This window comes from Peromyscus leucopus, chromosome 10, assembly GCF_004664715.2.
Source record: "Peromyscus leucopus breed LL Stock chromosome 10, UCI_PerLeu_2.1, whole genome shotgun sequence".
Taxonomy (NCBI): domain Eukaryota; kingdom Metazoa; phylum Chordata; class Mammalia; order Rodentia; family Cricetidae; genus Peromyscus; species Peromyscus leucopus.
In genome coordinates this window covers 68366007-68385221 of record NC_051071.1, presented here as the reverse complement: position 1 = coordinate 68385221, position 19215 = coordinate 68366007, and the positions used below count along the sequence as shown (strand labels likewise).

The 19215-nt window shown below is 36.1% G+C and overlaps 1 protein-coding gene across 30 annotated transcripts in view; it reads right to left on the bottom strand.

Moving 5' to 3' along the window:
- The window catches only part of Adgrl3 (adhesion G protein-coupled receptor L3), a 744444-nt gene that overhangs the window by 104248 nt on the left and 620981 nt on the right, over positions 1–19215 (bottom strand). For all 30 annotated transcript variants that reach the window (XM_028854109.2, XM_028894208.2, XM_028894402.2 and 27 more), the window contains one exon: positions 1441–1650. In XM_028854109.2, the coding sequence (XP_028709942.1) occupies positions 1441–1650 (210 nt within the window). The remainder of the gene's footprint in view (positions 1–1440; positions 1651–19215) is intronic.

Sequence of the window (19215 nt, the reverse complement as noted above, 5' to 3'; positions counted from 1 at the left end):
TCCTCAAAAATAACACAATTGTTCATTTGAAGATTTTGAAGTTACAATCTCATCTATAAATTTTTGTAATCATAAGTCTTTAGTTTGAGGAGGAAAATGTGTGCTTTGATTGCTTATTCATATATATGCATTTATGAGACAAGCTATCACATTAAGTATATGCTAACCAATTAAAAATATATTCACCATAATTGTATCCTTTGCAGTCATTAATCATGAATGCATAATTACAGTGCTGAATGAAAGTGCATTTTATTATATAGTACACCATGCATAGGAACACCTACTGGAGAGTAGCATTGAGTGAGTGAATTATTTATTAGACTCATAAGTCTTCTGAGAACTACAGAGTAAAGTTTTCCTTTCCATTGAAGCTCCAGTCATAAGAATCTGAACAAATATATGCCTTCATCATTGATGGTGCAAATGCAGAAAAATATGGGTCTTTGAAAAGAAACTGGCAATGTTCTCCCCAAACTGAATATACCTTACCACATGACCCATTAATTATGATTTTTTTTGTTTGTTTGGTTGTTTTGTTGTTTTGTTTTTTGGTAATTACTGGAAGGAGTTGAAAGATTATACCAGAAAAAAAAAATAAATAACAAACAAAAGAGTCACAATGCACTAAAATGTTAATAGCAGTTTTATTCAAAATTATAATAAGCAAACAAAATGCACTTCAATGGTTTAACAGATATATAAACTGTAGTATATCAACAAAAGAATACTATTCTGTGTTGAAAAGAAAAGAGATATCAAGTCATAAAGTGTCATGTAATAAACCTGAGTATATATTAGCAAGATAAAAGAAATAGTCCAATAAAGTTATATAGTATATGATCCCAATAATATTGGGAAGAAAGGCAAAACTATTAGAGAACATAAAAAGAAGAAATGAATGTCATGGCTCAGTGAAGACACAGGGATAAAAAGAATTACAGAGAATTTTCAAGACAATGAAAGATACTGCATATGTTATTATAAGAGTTATTATATGTTTCTCTGTGTCCACGGAGTACGTAACACTCAGAATGAATGCAAATTATGAACCATGGACTTGAAGTAATAATGATGTGTTAATAAAACTTCATCATTGGTCACAAGTACATCACTGGGGTAGGAGGTGTGGATGACAGAGGAGGCTATACACACATGCAAACAGGAATTATGTGGACAATCACTGTCCTGTATAAAAAAAAAAAAACAAACTAATGTAATACAGAAATAAAAAGAAATATCCAGCCCATCTATAATGTTCACCATGTCTTTATGGCAGTGGACATGAAAAATGAAACACAGAGTAAGGTGTGAAAGTCACTGTCTATGATCTGAACAAAAAGAAAGAGCACCGTAGAGCATGCTTGTTATCAGTGCTGACAGTCTTGGAAAGCTAAAATTCATAGGCAGCGTTTGCTAACAGAAATATAAGCAGCTTACTGGTTGGTCTGTTCTGTTGATTCCAATCAGGAAGAGCAGTTCTGCCACAAACAGGCTGATGCAGAGGTTCTTGTGGATGGTGTTACGGTCACTCTGGAGCCCACGGAAGAAGCAGAATGTGAAGATGCAAATCAGGAGACAAACAAGGGACAGCAAGATTCCAACCCACGTGATCACATCCAGGAGGAGGTCATGGACTGCATCACTGTGCTGGAGACAAAAGAGAGAGAGACCTTAAGTTGCCTTTGGGGATGAATGGGAATGAGTTCTGGGTTCAGGAAGCACAATTTTAAGAAAACACTAAATAGACTATATTCACAACACATGTGAAAACTGAATCACTTTGTCTTTCTAATCCACAATTAAAGTCTTTTGTCTTTTTTTTTAACAAAATGTAAAAAACTTGGAGATTTAGGAGTATCAATAAAATTCATTGGCTACATTTTTACTACATATATTTCCAGGATATAAATAAGTGAAGGAGGTCAACGTGACTCTGGTGAAAGACTTCAAAGTAAAACTGTAGGTGTTTAATCCTACATTGCTTTTTTGAACTATTTTTTAAAAATAAATTCCAACTGTAGAATATCCTATTCAAAACTATAAGATGCACATTTAAAAAATTAGTGCCTCAACTGGTTTTTGAATCAACAGACTTTTATATGTATATGATATTTATAAATCCCTATAGTATAGATGATTCATCATAATTTTCAAACTGAGTTCATTAAACTATGAATTTTATAAACAAAAACCTTCAGTTAATTCTGTTGAGTAGCTACATGGTATACCACATACTTAGTGGAAAGCTCTCAGGTAATGAGGATATCTATGGGATTTATATTTATATTGGATTGCTTTAGAGTTCATAGTGACTTGTCAAAACAGTGACCTGAGCTGAGGAATAAAGTCATGAATAGCCTGCCTGTGCATGGCCATTCACCTTTATTTCTTGAGTTCTTAAAAAGCCATAGACACCTAATTTCTACCTGTAAATGAAAATAAGTCATAAGTTTAATTTATGTAATTCTAAACAAGATGTGAACATTATTAGACTGACTTAAAGATAATTCTCAAGGATCTAACTTTTTTTTTCAACACCCCCATAGTGTACCACTTACGGAAAACTATAAGGGACAAATCAAGGACATTAGATTGAACAGGTACATGGTACATTCTGAGTAGCCAAAGATCAGTTATAATTTAAACAAATACCATTTTTGTCTATGGTGATCATACACATAGTTTTGTTAGTACAAGTGATCACCAGTGCCAGAGGAAGCCGAGGCATCAGATCTTCACTGGAACTGGAGTAATAGTCAGTTGTGAGCAACCAACAAAGATGCTGGGAGTAGAACTCGGGTCCTCTACAAGAGCTATATGTGTTCTTAAACACGGAGCCATTTCTCCAGCCCTTCATACATGTTTTACCAGAGAAACATCACAATATCTTCTACATTAAAATAGCCAGATAACAAATATTAATATTAGTTAACATGCTTTCTATTTTATTTTATTCTCCAACTTGATAGTGTTGAAAAACATGCATGTGAAAGTTGCTCCAAGTGAGTCATTATCCCAGAGTCTGAACTGCATGAATCAGAGCATTTTCCTCCTGCCAGATGCAATTACACTGTTGTTATTTCATGAAGACCTCCCCTAGAACTGACTGTGAAATAGATTTGAAATATTCCTGCTTAAGTCAGCTCTGTTTCTCGGGTAAAGCACAAATCATGAAAGAAAACTAGGCGAAGCTTTGTTTTAACTGTTTGGTTCTCCTAAGGATATTTCTAAAACAGCACTGGGCCTCTGATAGTTTAAATGACTTTTGTGGTTTGTGAGTAGAGAATGATTGGTGCTGCCTGGCTCCCTGAACAGAGAGCTATTTGCTCTCCTCTTTCCCTCCAAGGAAAGAGACTGCCGAAGTATCAAGCCCCCGGTGTTCCGCACAGCAGTCTCCCTTGATGGGAAAATGGTAGGTACAATACCTTCTCAAATGTATCCGAAAGACCTAAAGCACTAAAGAAAAATAGAGGAGGAAACTAAAAAGTCCCACTTTTGTTTGCCTGGGTAGTTGTATTATTAGAAATATATTTTCTGGTGCTGCAGTAGACCCTTGAGAAGCCCCATGCAGAGTACTGAGAGAAGAACACCGGGATTTCAAAGTGTCAGTAACAAGAGTACATAAGACTCGAACAGAACAATAAAACCTGGTGATTAACTAACCCTTAGTGTTGTCTATCTGGGAAAACAGCAACAGCCACCATCAACATGTATTTGATATTAGGATAAAACTCCCATGTGATACAACTCAAAATTTAAATATTGTCAGTATGGAAAAAGGAAAAGAGGAAGCAGTCTTTCTAAGAGCTGTGAGCATAAAAAAAAGCCTTCTTTTTTTTAGTTTGCCATAACAGAATTTCAAGAAGTTCTGTGCATATAATTAAAAAATAATTGAAAAGAATTCTCTTCAAAGACAGAGGGACCAATGAAATAAAAGTGATAGTAGAATTTCAGCATTTGGGAGCTTGTGAATATTATATAAATCAGTTATTTCTAACAAAGATTTTTAAACTCTAAAGGTTCCTGGAAAACAAAGATGGCATCCATCTTATTAACACCATGTCCCAACTTATAGTATGTGCATGAAACATAAAATGCTCTATAAATATTTGGTTTTGATACATTTGATTCTCATTGTACTTAGACCAAATATCTAAGACTTGGAAGCAAAAGGATTTCAAGTTGGATGCCCGCCTGAGTAAAATAGTGAAATTTTCTCTCTGTGTCTGTCTATCCTCGTGTCTGTCTATCCTCGTGTCTGTCTGTCTGTCTTTCTCTCTCTCTCTTCATGTGTATGTATGTGTGTCTGAGGAAGAATCTTCTCGGGGATTATAGAGTGCTACAAGAACTGTACCCCAGCTGGCCAGTGGTGGCACACCCCTTTAATCCCAGCATGTAGGAGGCAAAGACATAGATGAGCAACTCGCTTTCAGGATTATCCCTTAGTACGCATTGCTACAAAGAGTGCTTAGACTTACAAAACATAGAAACGCAACAGGTAAAGAGAACAGTTGAAGGAAATCATCTCCCTATGAGAAAATGGGGAGATAATCTCAGAGGAATGTGATAGAATACTCAAGAAGATACAGTTTCAGGAACTTCAAAGATTCTCTCATCACTTGTTAGAAATTTTTACACAAACAACATTTTCCCCCTTTCTCTGAAGTTTCTGTTTATATGTGAAGTGACAGATAATTTTGGTAGAGCTGCAGAGAATTTCTGGTTTTTCTTTTATTTTGATCTCACTCAAAGTGCTTTTACATGTCACTAAGGACAGCTCAGGGAGAATAATGGGTGGAAAAAAGATAGCCTGGACAATGTCTTGTGAATAACACTTTGACCATGCAAACATCTAAAGAAAGTAAATCCACATTCATGGAATGGGAAAGAAAGACCTTTGCCTCATGATTTTAAAAATAATCCATTCTTGAATGCAATAATACATTGTGTGAATCTCTTGACATTATCAACATTATTTAAAAATCAAGTTAACAACACAAAATGTAGATTTTTAAATATTCTTTACTGGGACTATATAAATGTTAATAGATGAGTAACACACTAAATGAATTAACTTTTATTCTCTTCATTTTCTTCTTTAAAAAAACATTTTTGAGAACTATATTTCCTGGATCATTCTATTATAACTATGAACTGTACGACAATGAGTATTAAGAACTTGTTTTACTTTCTACATATTATCGCACTTAAGTATTATAAAACTGCCTTTCAAACCTATTTTGTTCTAAAATATTCAGAGTACTACTAAAATGTGGCTTTTTTTTCTATAAAAGAGCACATTTCCTTTACAATGTCCATATCATGAGATAAAACATGAGTTAGAACTGTAGGCTTCACTGAAGCCCATAGAATTCCAAAAAGTCTATTTGCTGATAAATGTAGTGTAGAGTCTGTTAAATAAGTTCTTGGAATTTCTCTAAATCTTGGCAACCAGATCACTAACCACGAAAGTCACCTCACAGGCTTATGGGCGGTAAAGGGCTCAGTGATCTGAAGCAATGGTTTCTTCTGTAGAACAAGATGTAAATCACAGTTGAATAACCTAGTGAGAAGGACAAGAGGATGTTCTTTCCTACTTTTTTATAGCAAATTAACCGAATAAATTCACTCCAAATTTTTATATTTCTATCAAATACAAATCAACATTAGTATTTTCAAGTGTTCATGTTAAAAGAGAAACACTAGCAAGATAGCAGGGGAAAAAATTCACATGCAACCATGCAACTGCCTTTCAGATTTAGTAGAACTCAGCAAATTCTCTTTACTTTAAAGAAATACAACTCCATGCTTTGATTTATTCGAAAGCTTCTTACTGTGAATACAAAAAAAGTTCATCATACTTGATGAACCAGACTCACAGCTACCATAACAAAAGAAACAAAAGAAAGGAAGTACTTTTTTATTTATATTTTTTCTTTTTTTTTTTTAGATTTATTTATTTATTATGTATACAGTGTTCTGTGGGCATGTATGCCTGCAGGCCAGAAGTGGGCACTAGATCTCATTACAGGTGATTGTGAGCCACCATGTGGTTGCTGGGAATTGAACTCAGGACCTTTGGAAGAACAGCCAGTGCTCTTAACCGCTGAGCCATCTCTCCTTAAATGGGCATTAAATACTTCATTTCTCTCATTATTGTCTTACTAGAGTACAGGAGAGGATTCGTCACCGGGTGACCATCTTCCTATTATTGCTCAGCACTGCCCTAGTTCTAATACTACATTTTTCATCCTGATAAATTCTTCATTGGGTCATGAACAGAGTTAGATTTCAGAAATAAGGGCAGAAGTTTGAAAAGTATAAAACCATTGTGACAGCCCAGAAGACAGAAGCTCAACACCATTATCAGAGATAAGTGGATGAAACATTGATGGTTCCTCCTTAGACACTCGGATTGCTCTCCCCTGAACTGAGCATGGCTGGCAGAAGGTATATACCCTCACTGAGACTGAACTCCATACATCTTGAATGTGATGCTCTAGATAGTTTAAATCAACCCAAACTTTTTATCCCTCCAAAAGATACTAACTGTTGTGGAAAACAATGCTCCTTGAACTGGCTGTGTTTGCCACTATTCATTCTTGATTGTGTAGGTTTCTTATTATTCTAAGCATCTGGGTAGTTTCTTAATATCTTTCAGAAATTGCAACCTATAATATCCTGAAGGTTAAAAGGGGAGAAAGGAGTCGTGATAATCAATATGTTGGCTTTTTGCAGGATGAAGCTGATTTTTGACAGTTAATGGACTGTTTTTAAATATTTCAAGTGACATGTAGAATCATAGCAAAGATGATGATTCCTCTAACTGTACTCTACTGCCAATTGAAATATGGAATTGACTATCCTATGTTTTCCATGGGAATTTTTTTTTAAATTTTAAATTTCAGACCTAATATCTTAGAAATACAGATTTTACTCTTCTATTTGCATGAATGACTACTGTAAAACTATAAATTGTGAGAAACTCATTTTAGCCAATGACTTTCTAATAAAACATATTTCTAACTGGCTAAATCATCTACACAACTTTATATAACAATGACCAAGGGCAATGTGATTTGCTCACTTGTGATATGACAATAAAACTTTTGGTCACTTTCAAATTTACCCAAAATGTACAGAAGCATTTAATTAGAATTCTGACATTCTGGACATGGAAAAAATGAGTCTGCTGAGATATAACTACAAGATGTCTATCAGTGTCTGTTGTGTGGTATTTGCATACTATGTGAAGGTATATTGCTATGGTTGGTTTAGCAAAGAGCTGAATGGACAAGAGCTAAGCAGGAAGACAATAGGTGGGACTTCTGGAGATAGCACTCTGGGAAGAAGAAAAGACGAAAAGCCAAGAGACACGAAGAGGAAGCAGGACTGAATTGTGGCTATTTAATTGACTTTTGTTTAGGTGGCAACAAGTAGTTTACCAACTTTTAGAAAACTTAACCAGTATTAAGTAAAAATTGCTAGAGTGGACCTCATTGTGACTTCTGGAGATGGAGAGGACTTTGGGAAGAAGAAAGGAGGAAAAGCCAGGAGACAAGGAGAGGAAACAGGAGGTGCAAGATGGTGAAGCCTCCATGTTACTATTTGGGAGCTGGCTGGCTGGACAGAGAAAGACTTGTTACAAGTGTCATTTAAGAATATGGTAAAACAGGAGCTTTCTGTAAAAACTACATTCTCAAAATGTGGTGAAAATGATTTCTCTCTAATTTTGCAATACATGACAGATGAGAAAAGAGAAAAGTTATAGTAAAACAAATTTATGAGGTTCTTCAAAATTGCTTGATTTCTAAAAAAGACACACAGACTCTCAAAATGAGACATTGACTACTGAATTTTCTGAAGTTATATATTAATTAGAAGAGAACAATTATTTTCAAAAAGGAACTCAAATTTTGCAGTGTAAGACTTTCCTAAAGATGGTGGCAGGAAATGACAGTAAAGTTAATAATTTTTAATTTTGTTACAAAAAAAAAAAAAAAAAACCAGCATGTTAACTGTATAAGGTAAAATTAAGACTTTAAAACTGTTATCCCTAATAGCGGTCTAACATATGTTAATATAATATTCAGTATGCATCACAGTGTATTCAAACCATTGTGTTTCCCGACTTTCAGACACTATGTTTTGATCATATTTTCCTTCTCCCAAATCTTCCCAGACCCTCACCCCTCACCCTATCTAATTAACTTTATATTCCTTCTCTTTCTTAAACATAAACATGATTCTAACAAGGAGGAGAAGTAACCACAAATCCTAGCCCTAACCCCTAACCAAGAAGCCATTTGCAAGTGATAGCTTCCGGGAAAAATCAGTTTTCTTCAATGGAGTTATACTGGCTATATAAACCACACTTCAGAGTCTCCTCATGCTCAAGAATAGTCGGTCAACACAACAAGAACTAATTACTATTATCATTATGTGCCTAACAGAACCATTTACTTGGTCCCCACAAACATTATCAAAGAGAAGAAGAACATGTTTAAATTAAAAACAAATTGGATTAAGACTGAAAGGAATAGTAATTTTTCAATTCAGGTGATAGAAGCCTGCACAAAACCAAAAGATTATCCATCAAATATTAGTAAATGCACTATAAGAATATTTCTCGCATGGCTGCTATGTGTCAGGTATTGATTAAAACAATGTAAATATAAACATGCACACACACATATACACATATCCCATTATTCATTTGATTTCCTTAGCCATTGCAATTTTAGATAAAAGAAAAGGAGTAATTACCATGCATCTTTTTCCATTCTCATGAATAAACTTGCAATATTTTGTGGAGAACATGGTTTTTCAGATAATAATCTCGAGGACAAATTATCCCCCAGTCTTAGACTCAGTAACTGAGATAACAGTCATTAAAAAAATAATAATCTTAAAGGTTCCATAGATTTTTCCAGGCAGCAAATAATGCAGAATAAATTGACAGTACCTTGAACTATAGGAACCAGCTAGACAGTGTGGCTTAATTCAGATACATTTTGCTCAAATGCTTTTAAAATCTAACTTATGCAAGTTGTCTTAGGTGTCTATCTTAACTATATAAGTACCCATTCTGGAGACACTTGCGTAATGCTCTAGTTTTATCCCTGTATTTGCCAGACACAGTAGAATGAAACTGGTCATAAGGAGCAATAAATAATCAGTGAATGGTCTCCATGCTAAATAAAGCAAACTTCTGTGATCTGGAACAAATTGAGTGCAGTTAGAAAACACTTCAGCTAGGTCCTGCTAAAAAACAGTATGAACAGGGATGCAATTGAAAAAAAGGTTACTTGTTCTAAGTATTGATTTATAACTGCACTTAAATTTGATGGAGCTGACTTTAAAGGGATTCACAGCATTCATGCACCCAACATTTGGTGAATTTGAAACTCATTTGTAGTTGTGGTAACATCTTGCCTAAAATATATACTTTCACCATTTTGTTGTGAATAAAACTAATCTGTTCTTCTAATGCCAAACAAAAGTTCTGATCCCAACTTTCTTTCCTGGTAAAGCAACTCGAACAAAGTTGGGTATGTATTTACTTAGAAACTAAGTTAAGTACCTAATCCTTAATAGGTAACTCCTTCCAGAATCAAGAGCTTCTAGAGAATAAGGAATCAACAGGGGATTGGTAAAAAGTGAAGCAATAATTGATATTTTCAAGAAAATATAATAATTAATGTCAACAAAGTCTTGGTATATTTTCCTTTTTGATACCTAAAAAAATTTTCTATGGGAATCTTAGAAGTAAATTTTCTTTGTATCACCGAATCAGCTGATAATTTGAAGAGGAATGCTCAAGATGACCTGCCACAGATTACAGGGGTCATTTACCTAAAGATCAAGAATCTTGACCCTATGCTTTGTTATTTTTAATTCTTATTCCTATTTCCTTTAGTCATAAGTTTGAAATATAATAAACTTTAATGACAACGTTATTGAGATTCCATGGAATAATTACAATAAATTTGGCAACACAGAAAGCCTTTCCTTCCTTATTACTGGCAGCTAGAATCATACTGCATTCCCTTCTGATGGCAGGAGCCCTCACTTGATCCTCTACTTATTGGAATCTCCATGGTTAATTACTTTTTCTTATAAAATGTTTCTCAATAGAATTGTGAGGGCATCACTAGCTGCCACTTCAGCCATGCTTGTAAACCGAAGATGATAATGACTGAAAATTGTTGCTTGAGCGTCTAAACTCCACTCCCTGTGTATAAGAAGAATGTAGCCAATTCTAATAAAAAATGTTGCTATAACCCAGGGTTGGAGAGCAAGTAAGGTGTGATATACATATCACAGCAGCAAGAGCACTCCCAAAATAATCCAACTTTATTTTATATTACTAAAACTCTGTCTCCTATTGTTTAAACAAACACCCTTAGAAATTAAGACACTTTCTCTGAGGCATCCTCTGCAACTGGCCAAGCTTTCTTTTTCCATTATGCAGCAGGTTTTCTTGCCACTTTACATGTTTTGTTTTTCTTTTACTAAATGATGATTTTGATGATTACTTATCATTATTAGGATACAGACTCAAAGCTTCTTTGATCACAAAGACTGAAATCAAGTATTTGGAGAACAAACACAAGATACCTTGCTGATACAGAAATAAAAAAAAAAAAAAAAAAGACAGTTTATCGAATGTACTTTGATCCAAAAAACAACTGTTAATCTCAAAATTCACCTTTCAGCGAAGTGAAAAAAGAATGTTTCCAAATATATTTCCATAGATTCCTCTTAACTGCAAAAAGTTCAATATTCTCATACACTGTAACTTCAATCGGATGAGTAATCATAAAAATACTATAAATAGGAAAGCCTCTGGATGCACTAATGTCTACTATGCTTCAGTTATCTATAACACAGAATTCTTGCCAAGGATCAAGGTCCTGAGCAATTTTGACTTTGAAACATTCAATCAGACACAAAACCTGAACTCTATCAAATGGCCTTTTCAGGCATGACAGACAAGTATGAAGACTAAAGTAATCTAAAGAGCCAAGGTAGGTAAAAGTAAAGTGTGAGCCCCGAGCAGATCCTCCTCAGGGAAAACCAAAGCAAAACTCAGTCCCTGGAGGATGGGATAGTCTATAGATGAATTTATACAATAGATAATAGAACTGCTTTAATGTAAGTATCTTTTTGGCAGGAAAAAAGTTTTAAACATAATTGCCAAAGGATTTAGGAATGGGTTATTATGATGTCAGCCATTCACTTGCAAAATCTAATAACACAGCAAAAATAAGCATGCATATATAAAATGGTACATATGCGACAATTTTTAAATTTAAATAGGAAAAAGAGGTTTAATATTTATCAACTTTTCTATAAAAGGATTGTAAAATATTGGGAGTGAAAATAATAGAATAATTTTAAATTTTAATGTGTTTTCCTCCTAATCCAAAACATGAGAATGAGTCTGGAGTTGCATGAAGAACAGCCCTGGACAATCAATGGTCCATCTCTAAAGGAAATTACTTCGGGAAGATGTGGTTCCTGCATGCTCCACTGATGCCAGTAAACTGTGAATCTTTTCTCCATTGCCAGCACAGGATACCTCCTCACATTCTGGCTCCTGTCTGCTACAGCAGAAGAATACAGAACCATGTTCCTTGGGCACATTGATCCTAACAAATCTGATACATACATAGTAAGACACACAGTGTTGACAAAACAATAAATAATCCCAAGAACCCACACGGGGAAGAAGACAACCGAGTACTGTGGGCTGTCCTGTAACTTCCACACATGTTGGATCATATGCTTATACACCCATGCACATACACACTGACACAATGTAATAATAAAATAAAGTAGAAATGTTAAAATAAATTTATAATTAAAAACTTCCAGGTTGGAATTGTTTAAATGCATTAGTACTACATTAAAATGATTTTGATTTTTGTTCTTTTGGTTTTGTTTTTGAGACCACGGGGTCAGTCAGTGGAGGCATTAGTTTTGTGATAAAATGATTACAATAAATTTATGAAAAATATGCAATAATCAAATTAAAGTATGTAAAAATATTTTACAGATGATAAAAATAAATGTCAAGTTGAACTGATAGGAAAGTATGCAGACTATTTTACTATCAAATCTTATAAAATTAATAATTGGGAAGAGAAAATAACTAGAAATATAATTATCAGAATCTATTCTAATGTATTTGTTATGATTCTGTATAAAACCACAGTATAGTTAATTCAATTCGTTTGAAACTGATTAGCTTGAGTTTATATCCTTCTTAACTTCTACTAATCATTACTCTACATTGGAATTGATTTTTTATTTTGCTTTTTTAAGTTTAATGGAGAAGTCTTAATATACTACAAATGCTATTTCTATTCTGTATAAAATTATAGTCCCTAAGTGTGTGTAATGATTATTTTTGTGTCTAAACAAGAGACAATAAAATATTTTTGTAGACAATAGAATCAGTAAGATTCCAGACTGGTTAACCAGTTACAGTTGTGTTGTCAACTTGAGGTTGAAAGTTACAAGTAGATGAGAGACATTTTAGATATCACCGTAATTGACTATTGCAGTAAAATTATGAAGAGCAGTTGACAAAGCATGGCCCCTAAACAAAGGAAAGTTCCTCCTGACACCAGCATTATTAATCTAACAAACCATCCTAAAAATAAACAAAAATGGACAAAAATTTGTTTGCCTTATATTACAAGAAATGTTTAAAAAATGGTCTTTCCTAATTCCTTTGCAATGTCAAATGATAGACTTATAAAATATGTAAGCAAGAGAGGAAAAAATATAATAAAAATAGTAACAAACCACTTTATGATTATGACTGCTTATGAGTGGGAGAAACAGAAAGGCTTCAGTGTTTTGTAAGAATGGTGATGCTTATTTATAGACTAAGAGATTCCCAAGTGTCACTTTTGGTATAGCACATATAAATCCAATACTAGATATGTATTTCTTTATAAAACTTTTCTCCAGCAGATGTATAACTAGTTCAAGTGCCTTTGTTTGTGATTACTATGCATTTAATCAACTTATTAATAAGCATTGATGATATATAATACCCATTAATAAATCTAATTTAAAATCTATTTACTTTCCCTACCATCTAATTTGAGATTTAAAGACTAGCTCACTGAAAAATGGTTGCTCACTGTTATTTAGATTTTTGGTGTTAACTCATGAATTTAAAACAGATAATCAAAATAGGACAATTTAAAAATTTAAATAAAACAAAATCTACCTTTGTCCATTACCTTCTACTTTATAGAAAAAAAAAAGGTAGTGAAAATAAACAAAATTTTCAGCGTTCATATTTAATTTTCTTACCAAAGTTGAACTATGGGGTAAGAGGTACTCATGTCATTCTGTTGTCTGCCTAGATTGACATATCTAAAAATCCTTCACATCAAATTTGAGACCTCATCACATCTCTCACTTGATAAACTATAAATTTCTTGAGCCAAGGGAACTGATTTTTCTTACTCTCCACTGTATTTCATGCACATGGGGTGATGTGAAATTTGAAACAAAGAGCACAAGGAAGTCCTCACTGAGACAGTAACTTTGTGTAAACTTAAGCCCTGCGACTGTGGTGGGTGGAAGGAGTTAAGCTTTCTTCAGTGACTGAACACCTGCTGTGTTTGGGAAAGTCTCAAACAATGTGAGCCATAGGAAAGAAGTTAGGAGGCATAAGGTGCTAATGGGGGCCAGCATTTGCAAATTTGTATTTAAGGTAAGGAGTCTTAGGTTGCAGTGGGTTTTTTTGTTTGTTTGTTTTTGTTTTGTTGTTCTTGTTTTCTGAGACAGGGTTTCTCTGTGTAGTTTTAGTGCCTGTCCTGGAATTCCTTCTGTAGAACAGGCTGGCCTTGAACTCACACAGATCCACCTGTCTCTGCCTCCCAAGTGTTAGGATTAAAGGCGTATGCCACCACCGCCCGGCGCGTGGGTTGCATTTTAAAAGACGTTCAAAATTGCTTTTTGAGAATAAAGCTGAGCAGGAATGTTATCTAATTTACGGTATTGAAGTATCCCTTTAAAGCCACGCTGAGAGTAGAACCGGGAGGGACAAGAAGTGGGGAGACCAGCTAAGGGGCATTAGCAAAATCTCAGTGAGGAGACCCCAGGGGCTTGAAGCAAGAGGAACACAACAAAGGTGCTGAGATCAGGTCTCTCTTGTCCACAGTGTATTAACAGGACTAACATGCAGGATCAGTAAAAACAAGCAAAGCAAAGCACCGGGCAAAGTAACGTAGTCATTTAACAAGATGGAGAAGACTATGTGAATTACGGTACTTCTCACATAAAGCTAACTACAGATTGGACCCAACTGATGACAGTTGGACGATTAATGGCTTGACCTAGAATATTTTTTAATATAAGGGTGCAAAACAGGAATTTGATTGATAAAAACCACCCTTCAGGTTTGAACTTCAGCATTTCCCTAGTCTAACATGTAGTAAAAGGGTGCTGGGTAGTAGCAGTAAGCTGCATATCACTGTCAGCCATGTCTTCACAAGAGCCATCAACCTGTACTTCATCATGCACTCTACTGTAACCAGTGTTTGTTCACTGTGTTTTGTATTCATATCCCATTATAACTTCAAAATGTCCACCTCTGTCTCCTGGGCACCTGCTTTATATAGTTTCTATACAGTATTTAATAACTCAAATGACTGTCTACATGTTACTCTAACATAGACTAGGTTAGGTGAATTTGTGCAGCTGCAGCACAATATATGTGGACTAAGATCATTTAAACTAAACAAGGCTGAGAATAAAAATTTGAGATGTCCCCTGTATTGAATCCATTTATGACTTATGGCATTTCAACTTATAATGAGAGCACTGGGATTTAACTACAACAGAGGTCAAGGACTATCTGTTCTTGACAGTTCTGTCAAGTCACTGGCTACATCTGAGTCTGGAAATGAAGACTGAAACCTCGGAACTGTTAACTGATATTTAAGACCATATGACTCCATGAGATCAGCTAGGGAGAAAAGCAGCAATTTGGTAAACTCTGGGCACAAGTGATGATGAGAGGGTGTGTGGGTGAGGACCAATCAGAAGAGAAAGCCAGATGCTGAAGAAAGAAAGAAAGAAAGAAAGAAAGAAAGAAAGAAAGAAAGAAAGAAAGAAAGAGAGAGAGAGAGAGAGGGAGGGAGGGAGGGAGGGAGGGAGGGAGGGAGGGAGGGAGGGAGGGAGGGAGGGAGGGAGGGAGGGAGAGAGAGAGAGAGAGAGAGAGAGAAAGAGAGAAAGAAAGAAACAAACAAACAAAGAAAGAAAGAAACAAAGAAAGAAAGAAAGAAAGAAAGAAAGAAAGAAAGAAAGAAAGAAAGAAAGAAAGAAAGAAAGAAAGAAAAAGAAAGAAAGAAACAGGAGTATTATAGGCAGGGCATGGGGAGAAAGTGCTACAAGAATATGGCCAACTCATTTTCCACACATCACCTAGCTAACCACATCTTACTCCTTCTACCGGTCAGGACATTTCTTTGTTAAGCCCTCTCTGACCAAGTAGGTTCAGATCCATCACTTTCCTCTACATCTCTAAATCAAAGGGATCTCAGTAATCATCGGAATCACAACCATCACCACATCTTCAGTTCTTTATTCTTCTTCTCATGCTCATGCCTTGAGGGCCAAAAATTTGAGCCATCATCACTGGAGTTTGGTAATACGTGGAAGAAATGGGAAACAGGAACTTATATTTCTAGAGAACCTGCTGTACATTAAAAGTTTTTTCAATAACTTTATGATGATTATCTTACTAAGGTCCTCACAGTGTGGAAAACAAACAAAAAGAGAAAACAAGTGTTGTTAAGAGTAGGGAGAACTCAGCAGATGAAACAAGTAGACAGAACTCAGACACATAGACAGGCACGCAGGAGACAGACAGACACAGATAAGGGCAGTTCCGTGCTCAGGTAGAATCCTATAATGAAAATAGATGCCAAAAGGATAACCAGGCTACGATCCACAGCCCCAGAGAAGCTAGGTAACAAGGAGGACCCGAAGAGGGACTTATGGATTTCCCTGGGAAGAAAAAATAAATGAGATCTCATGGGTAAATGGGGGTGGGGTGGGGGTGGGACTCGGAAGGAGGTGATGGGGGAGAAGAACATGAGGGATCAGATCGGGTTAGTAGGGTTGGGGGGTGGCGCAGAGGGGGAGAGTGATGAAAGAGATACTTTAATTAGAGGGGCCATTTTGGGGTAAGGGAGAAACCTGCTGCCAGGGAAACTCCTAGGAAGCCACAAGGATGAACCCAGCTAAGACTCATAGCAGTAGTATATAGGGTGCCTGAATTGGCCTTCTCCTGTAATCAGATTGGTGACTATCCTAATTGTCATCACAGCCTTTATCCAGTAACTGATGGAAGCAGATGCAGAGAACCACAGCCAAGCACTGGACCAAGCTCCAGGAGTCCAGTTGAAGAGAGGAAGAAAGGATTATATGAGTCAGGGGAGTCAAGATCAAGACAGCAAAACCCACAGAGACAGCTGACCCGAGCTCGTGGGATCTCATGGACTCTAGACTCACAGCTAGGGAGCCTACATGGGACCTACCTAGGCCCTCTGTATGTGTATGACAGTTGTTTAGCTTGGTCTGTTTGTGGGGCTCCTAGCAGTGGGATCAGGACCTGTCCCTGGCACTTGAGCTGGCTGTATGGAAACTATTCCCCATGCAGGGAAGCCTTGCCCAGCCTTAATGCAGGGGAAAAAACTTGTTCCTGCCTCAATGCAATATGTCATGTTTTGTAGACTCCCATGGGAGACCTGCCTCTTTTTGAGCACAGGAGGAGGGGGTTGGGGAGAAGGGTAGATGGGAGGAGGGGGGAGAGAATGGGAGAGAGGAGGGAGGGGAAACTGTGGTTTGTATGTAAAATAAATGAAAATTTAATAAAGAAAAAAAGAGAAATGTTAGCAAGAAAAAGGAAAAATGAAAGGATGGAATGATGGACGAATAGATGGAAAGAAGAAAGGAAGGGAGGCAGGGAGGGAGGGAGGGAGGGAGGGAGGGAGGAAGGAAGGAAGGAAGGAAGGAAGGAAGGAAGGAAGGAAGGAAGGAAGGAAGGAAGGAAGGAAGGAAGGAAGGAAGGAAGGAGAAAAGAAAAAATGGTCCCCAAAGGGAGTGGTACTATTAGGAGGTGTGGCCTTGTTGGAGGAAGGAACTGTGTCACTATGGGAGCAAGCTTTGAGGTCTCTTTTGCCCAAGCTACCCACAGTGTGACAGTCATTTGACTTCCTGTTGCCTATAAGATGTAGCACTCTCAGCTCCAGCACCACATCTGCCTGTACATCGCCATGCTCCCTGTCAAGATGATAATGTACTGAACCTCTGAAACTTTAATTGGCCCACCCCAATTAAATGTTTTCCTTTATTAAAAAAAAGTAAAGTAAACTCCAAATGCCTTGAAATATGAGTTATTTTTGAGAAACTATAAGTGATTCCTTTTTCCCAAAGGATACACTTCTCTATAAAATAAAAGAGCTATGCTTGGGCAGGCAAGGAGAGAGAGAGAGAGAGAGAGAGAGAGAGAGAGAATACATGCCAAGATTCAATGTCAACAGGTATCAAGATTATCCTGGCAATTCTTCCTTTCTTTCCAAAGTTGTCAAATAAATTATTTAATATAATGTTCCTTTCTTTATATAGGTTTACTGTAGAGTCTAAAGGAGGTAAGTAACTAGTATATACAAATATATACTGTATCTCTCATTGTGCATGAATAAATTATTGTTCTATTTCCAACAGTAGTTTAATTCAAATTTGTTAATATATTTTCTTTTCGGAGATGAAAATTTTAGTGATGACTAGGCCCAGAATTTTTAGTTCTTCTTTAATCATGGAAGTGCCAAACTCATGTTCTGGGATCAAAATGGAGCTGACTGTGGTAATCACTGGAGACTGCAATACAAGATACACGTGAGGCATTCTGTGTGAGTGATTGTTAAAGGAACGTATCGATTTCCATTTATTTTGTCTCTTGTTGACACACAATAGTGGTCACAGTCATGATCCTTTTAAAATGGATTGGAGAAGGGCTGTTAGGAAATGAACTGAGCCAAAAAAAAAAAAAAAAAAAAAAAGATATTTTGTTGTTGCCTAAATTTGATCCATTTTTCAGAGTTTAATGTCTTGGCTGGCTGAAATGTAGGATCCAAGAGCCTGACTAACGCATTCCAGAATTAAATCTATCATTTGTCAATGTGGCCAATCTTGCTGAACTCAATCAGTTTGAAATGCTTTGACAAAACAGGCCTCATAGTTCCTTGAAGACCAGAATCTTAACTGTGTTGAAAGAGCAAAAGTAATCCCATTTTTATGTTGCCAGTGGGATATAGATGTGGTCTTCTTGAAGGATACCTGTACCATTTTTTCTAAATTATAACACCCCCCCCCAAAAAAAAACCTATGCAGCAGGAAATTATTTGCCTCTTTGGCATAAGGTATGCAAACCCTCTGCCACAGTTTTCAGTTTCTAAAATGTGTTGAACATTAATAGCTGTTCCATTCTGACTGACGTCATAGAGGTGAAAATTCACAAGTATATAAATTCTTGTTGCTAATTCATCTATTAGAATATATAACTGAGATAATAAGCTTTATGTGTGTTTTTATGTGCTAAGTCTGGTTGAAACACAAATTTTCCTCACACTTGCCATGGTGATAGAGTTTCTTTACTAAAACTACTGAACTATGTGCCACTGTGTAAATGTCTAACAGGGTCCACATCTGTAAGTCTATGGTATTGGGAATCATATGTGCAAAATGCAAGGCATTCCATTGCCATTACTTTTTAGAAAGGTAGTAGTAATTAAATTGTTTGTAGACTCATTCTTCAGGTATACTCTGAAACCCTGTAAAGAGAACCCTAGTTGAGGTCTGATACTTTTAACAGGTAAAGTAGACCACTGACTGGGTCTCACTCGATGATGCACTCCCATATTGTCACATTCCAGCAGAACTCTGGTAATTTTAAGAATTCTAAGTTCAGATTTTGTGCCCCCCTTGTCATTACAGCTAAGTTTTTGTAAATCAGTATGTTTCATGTTTCCCAACTTAGTGTATTGCTTGTAAATATTGAGACACATAAGCTGTGCCGTATGTGTGTTCAGACTCCAGTCCCAGCCTATAAATGTTAAGCTTACTGAACTTAGCCACAGGCCTACTGAAGTCCTTATCTCCAGTTGCTGGTCAGCC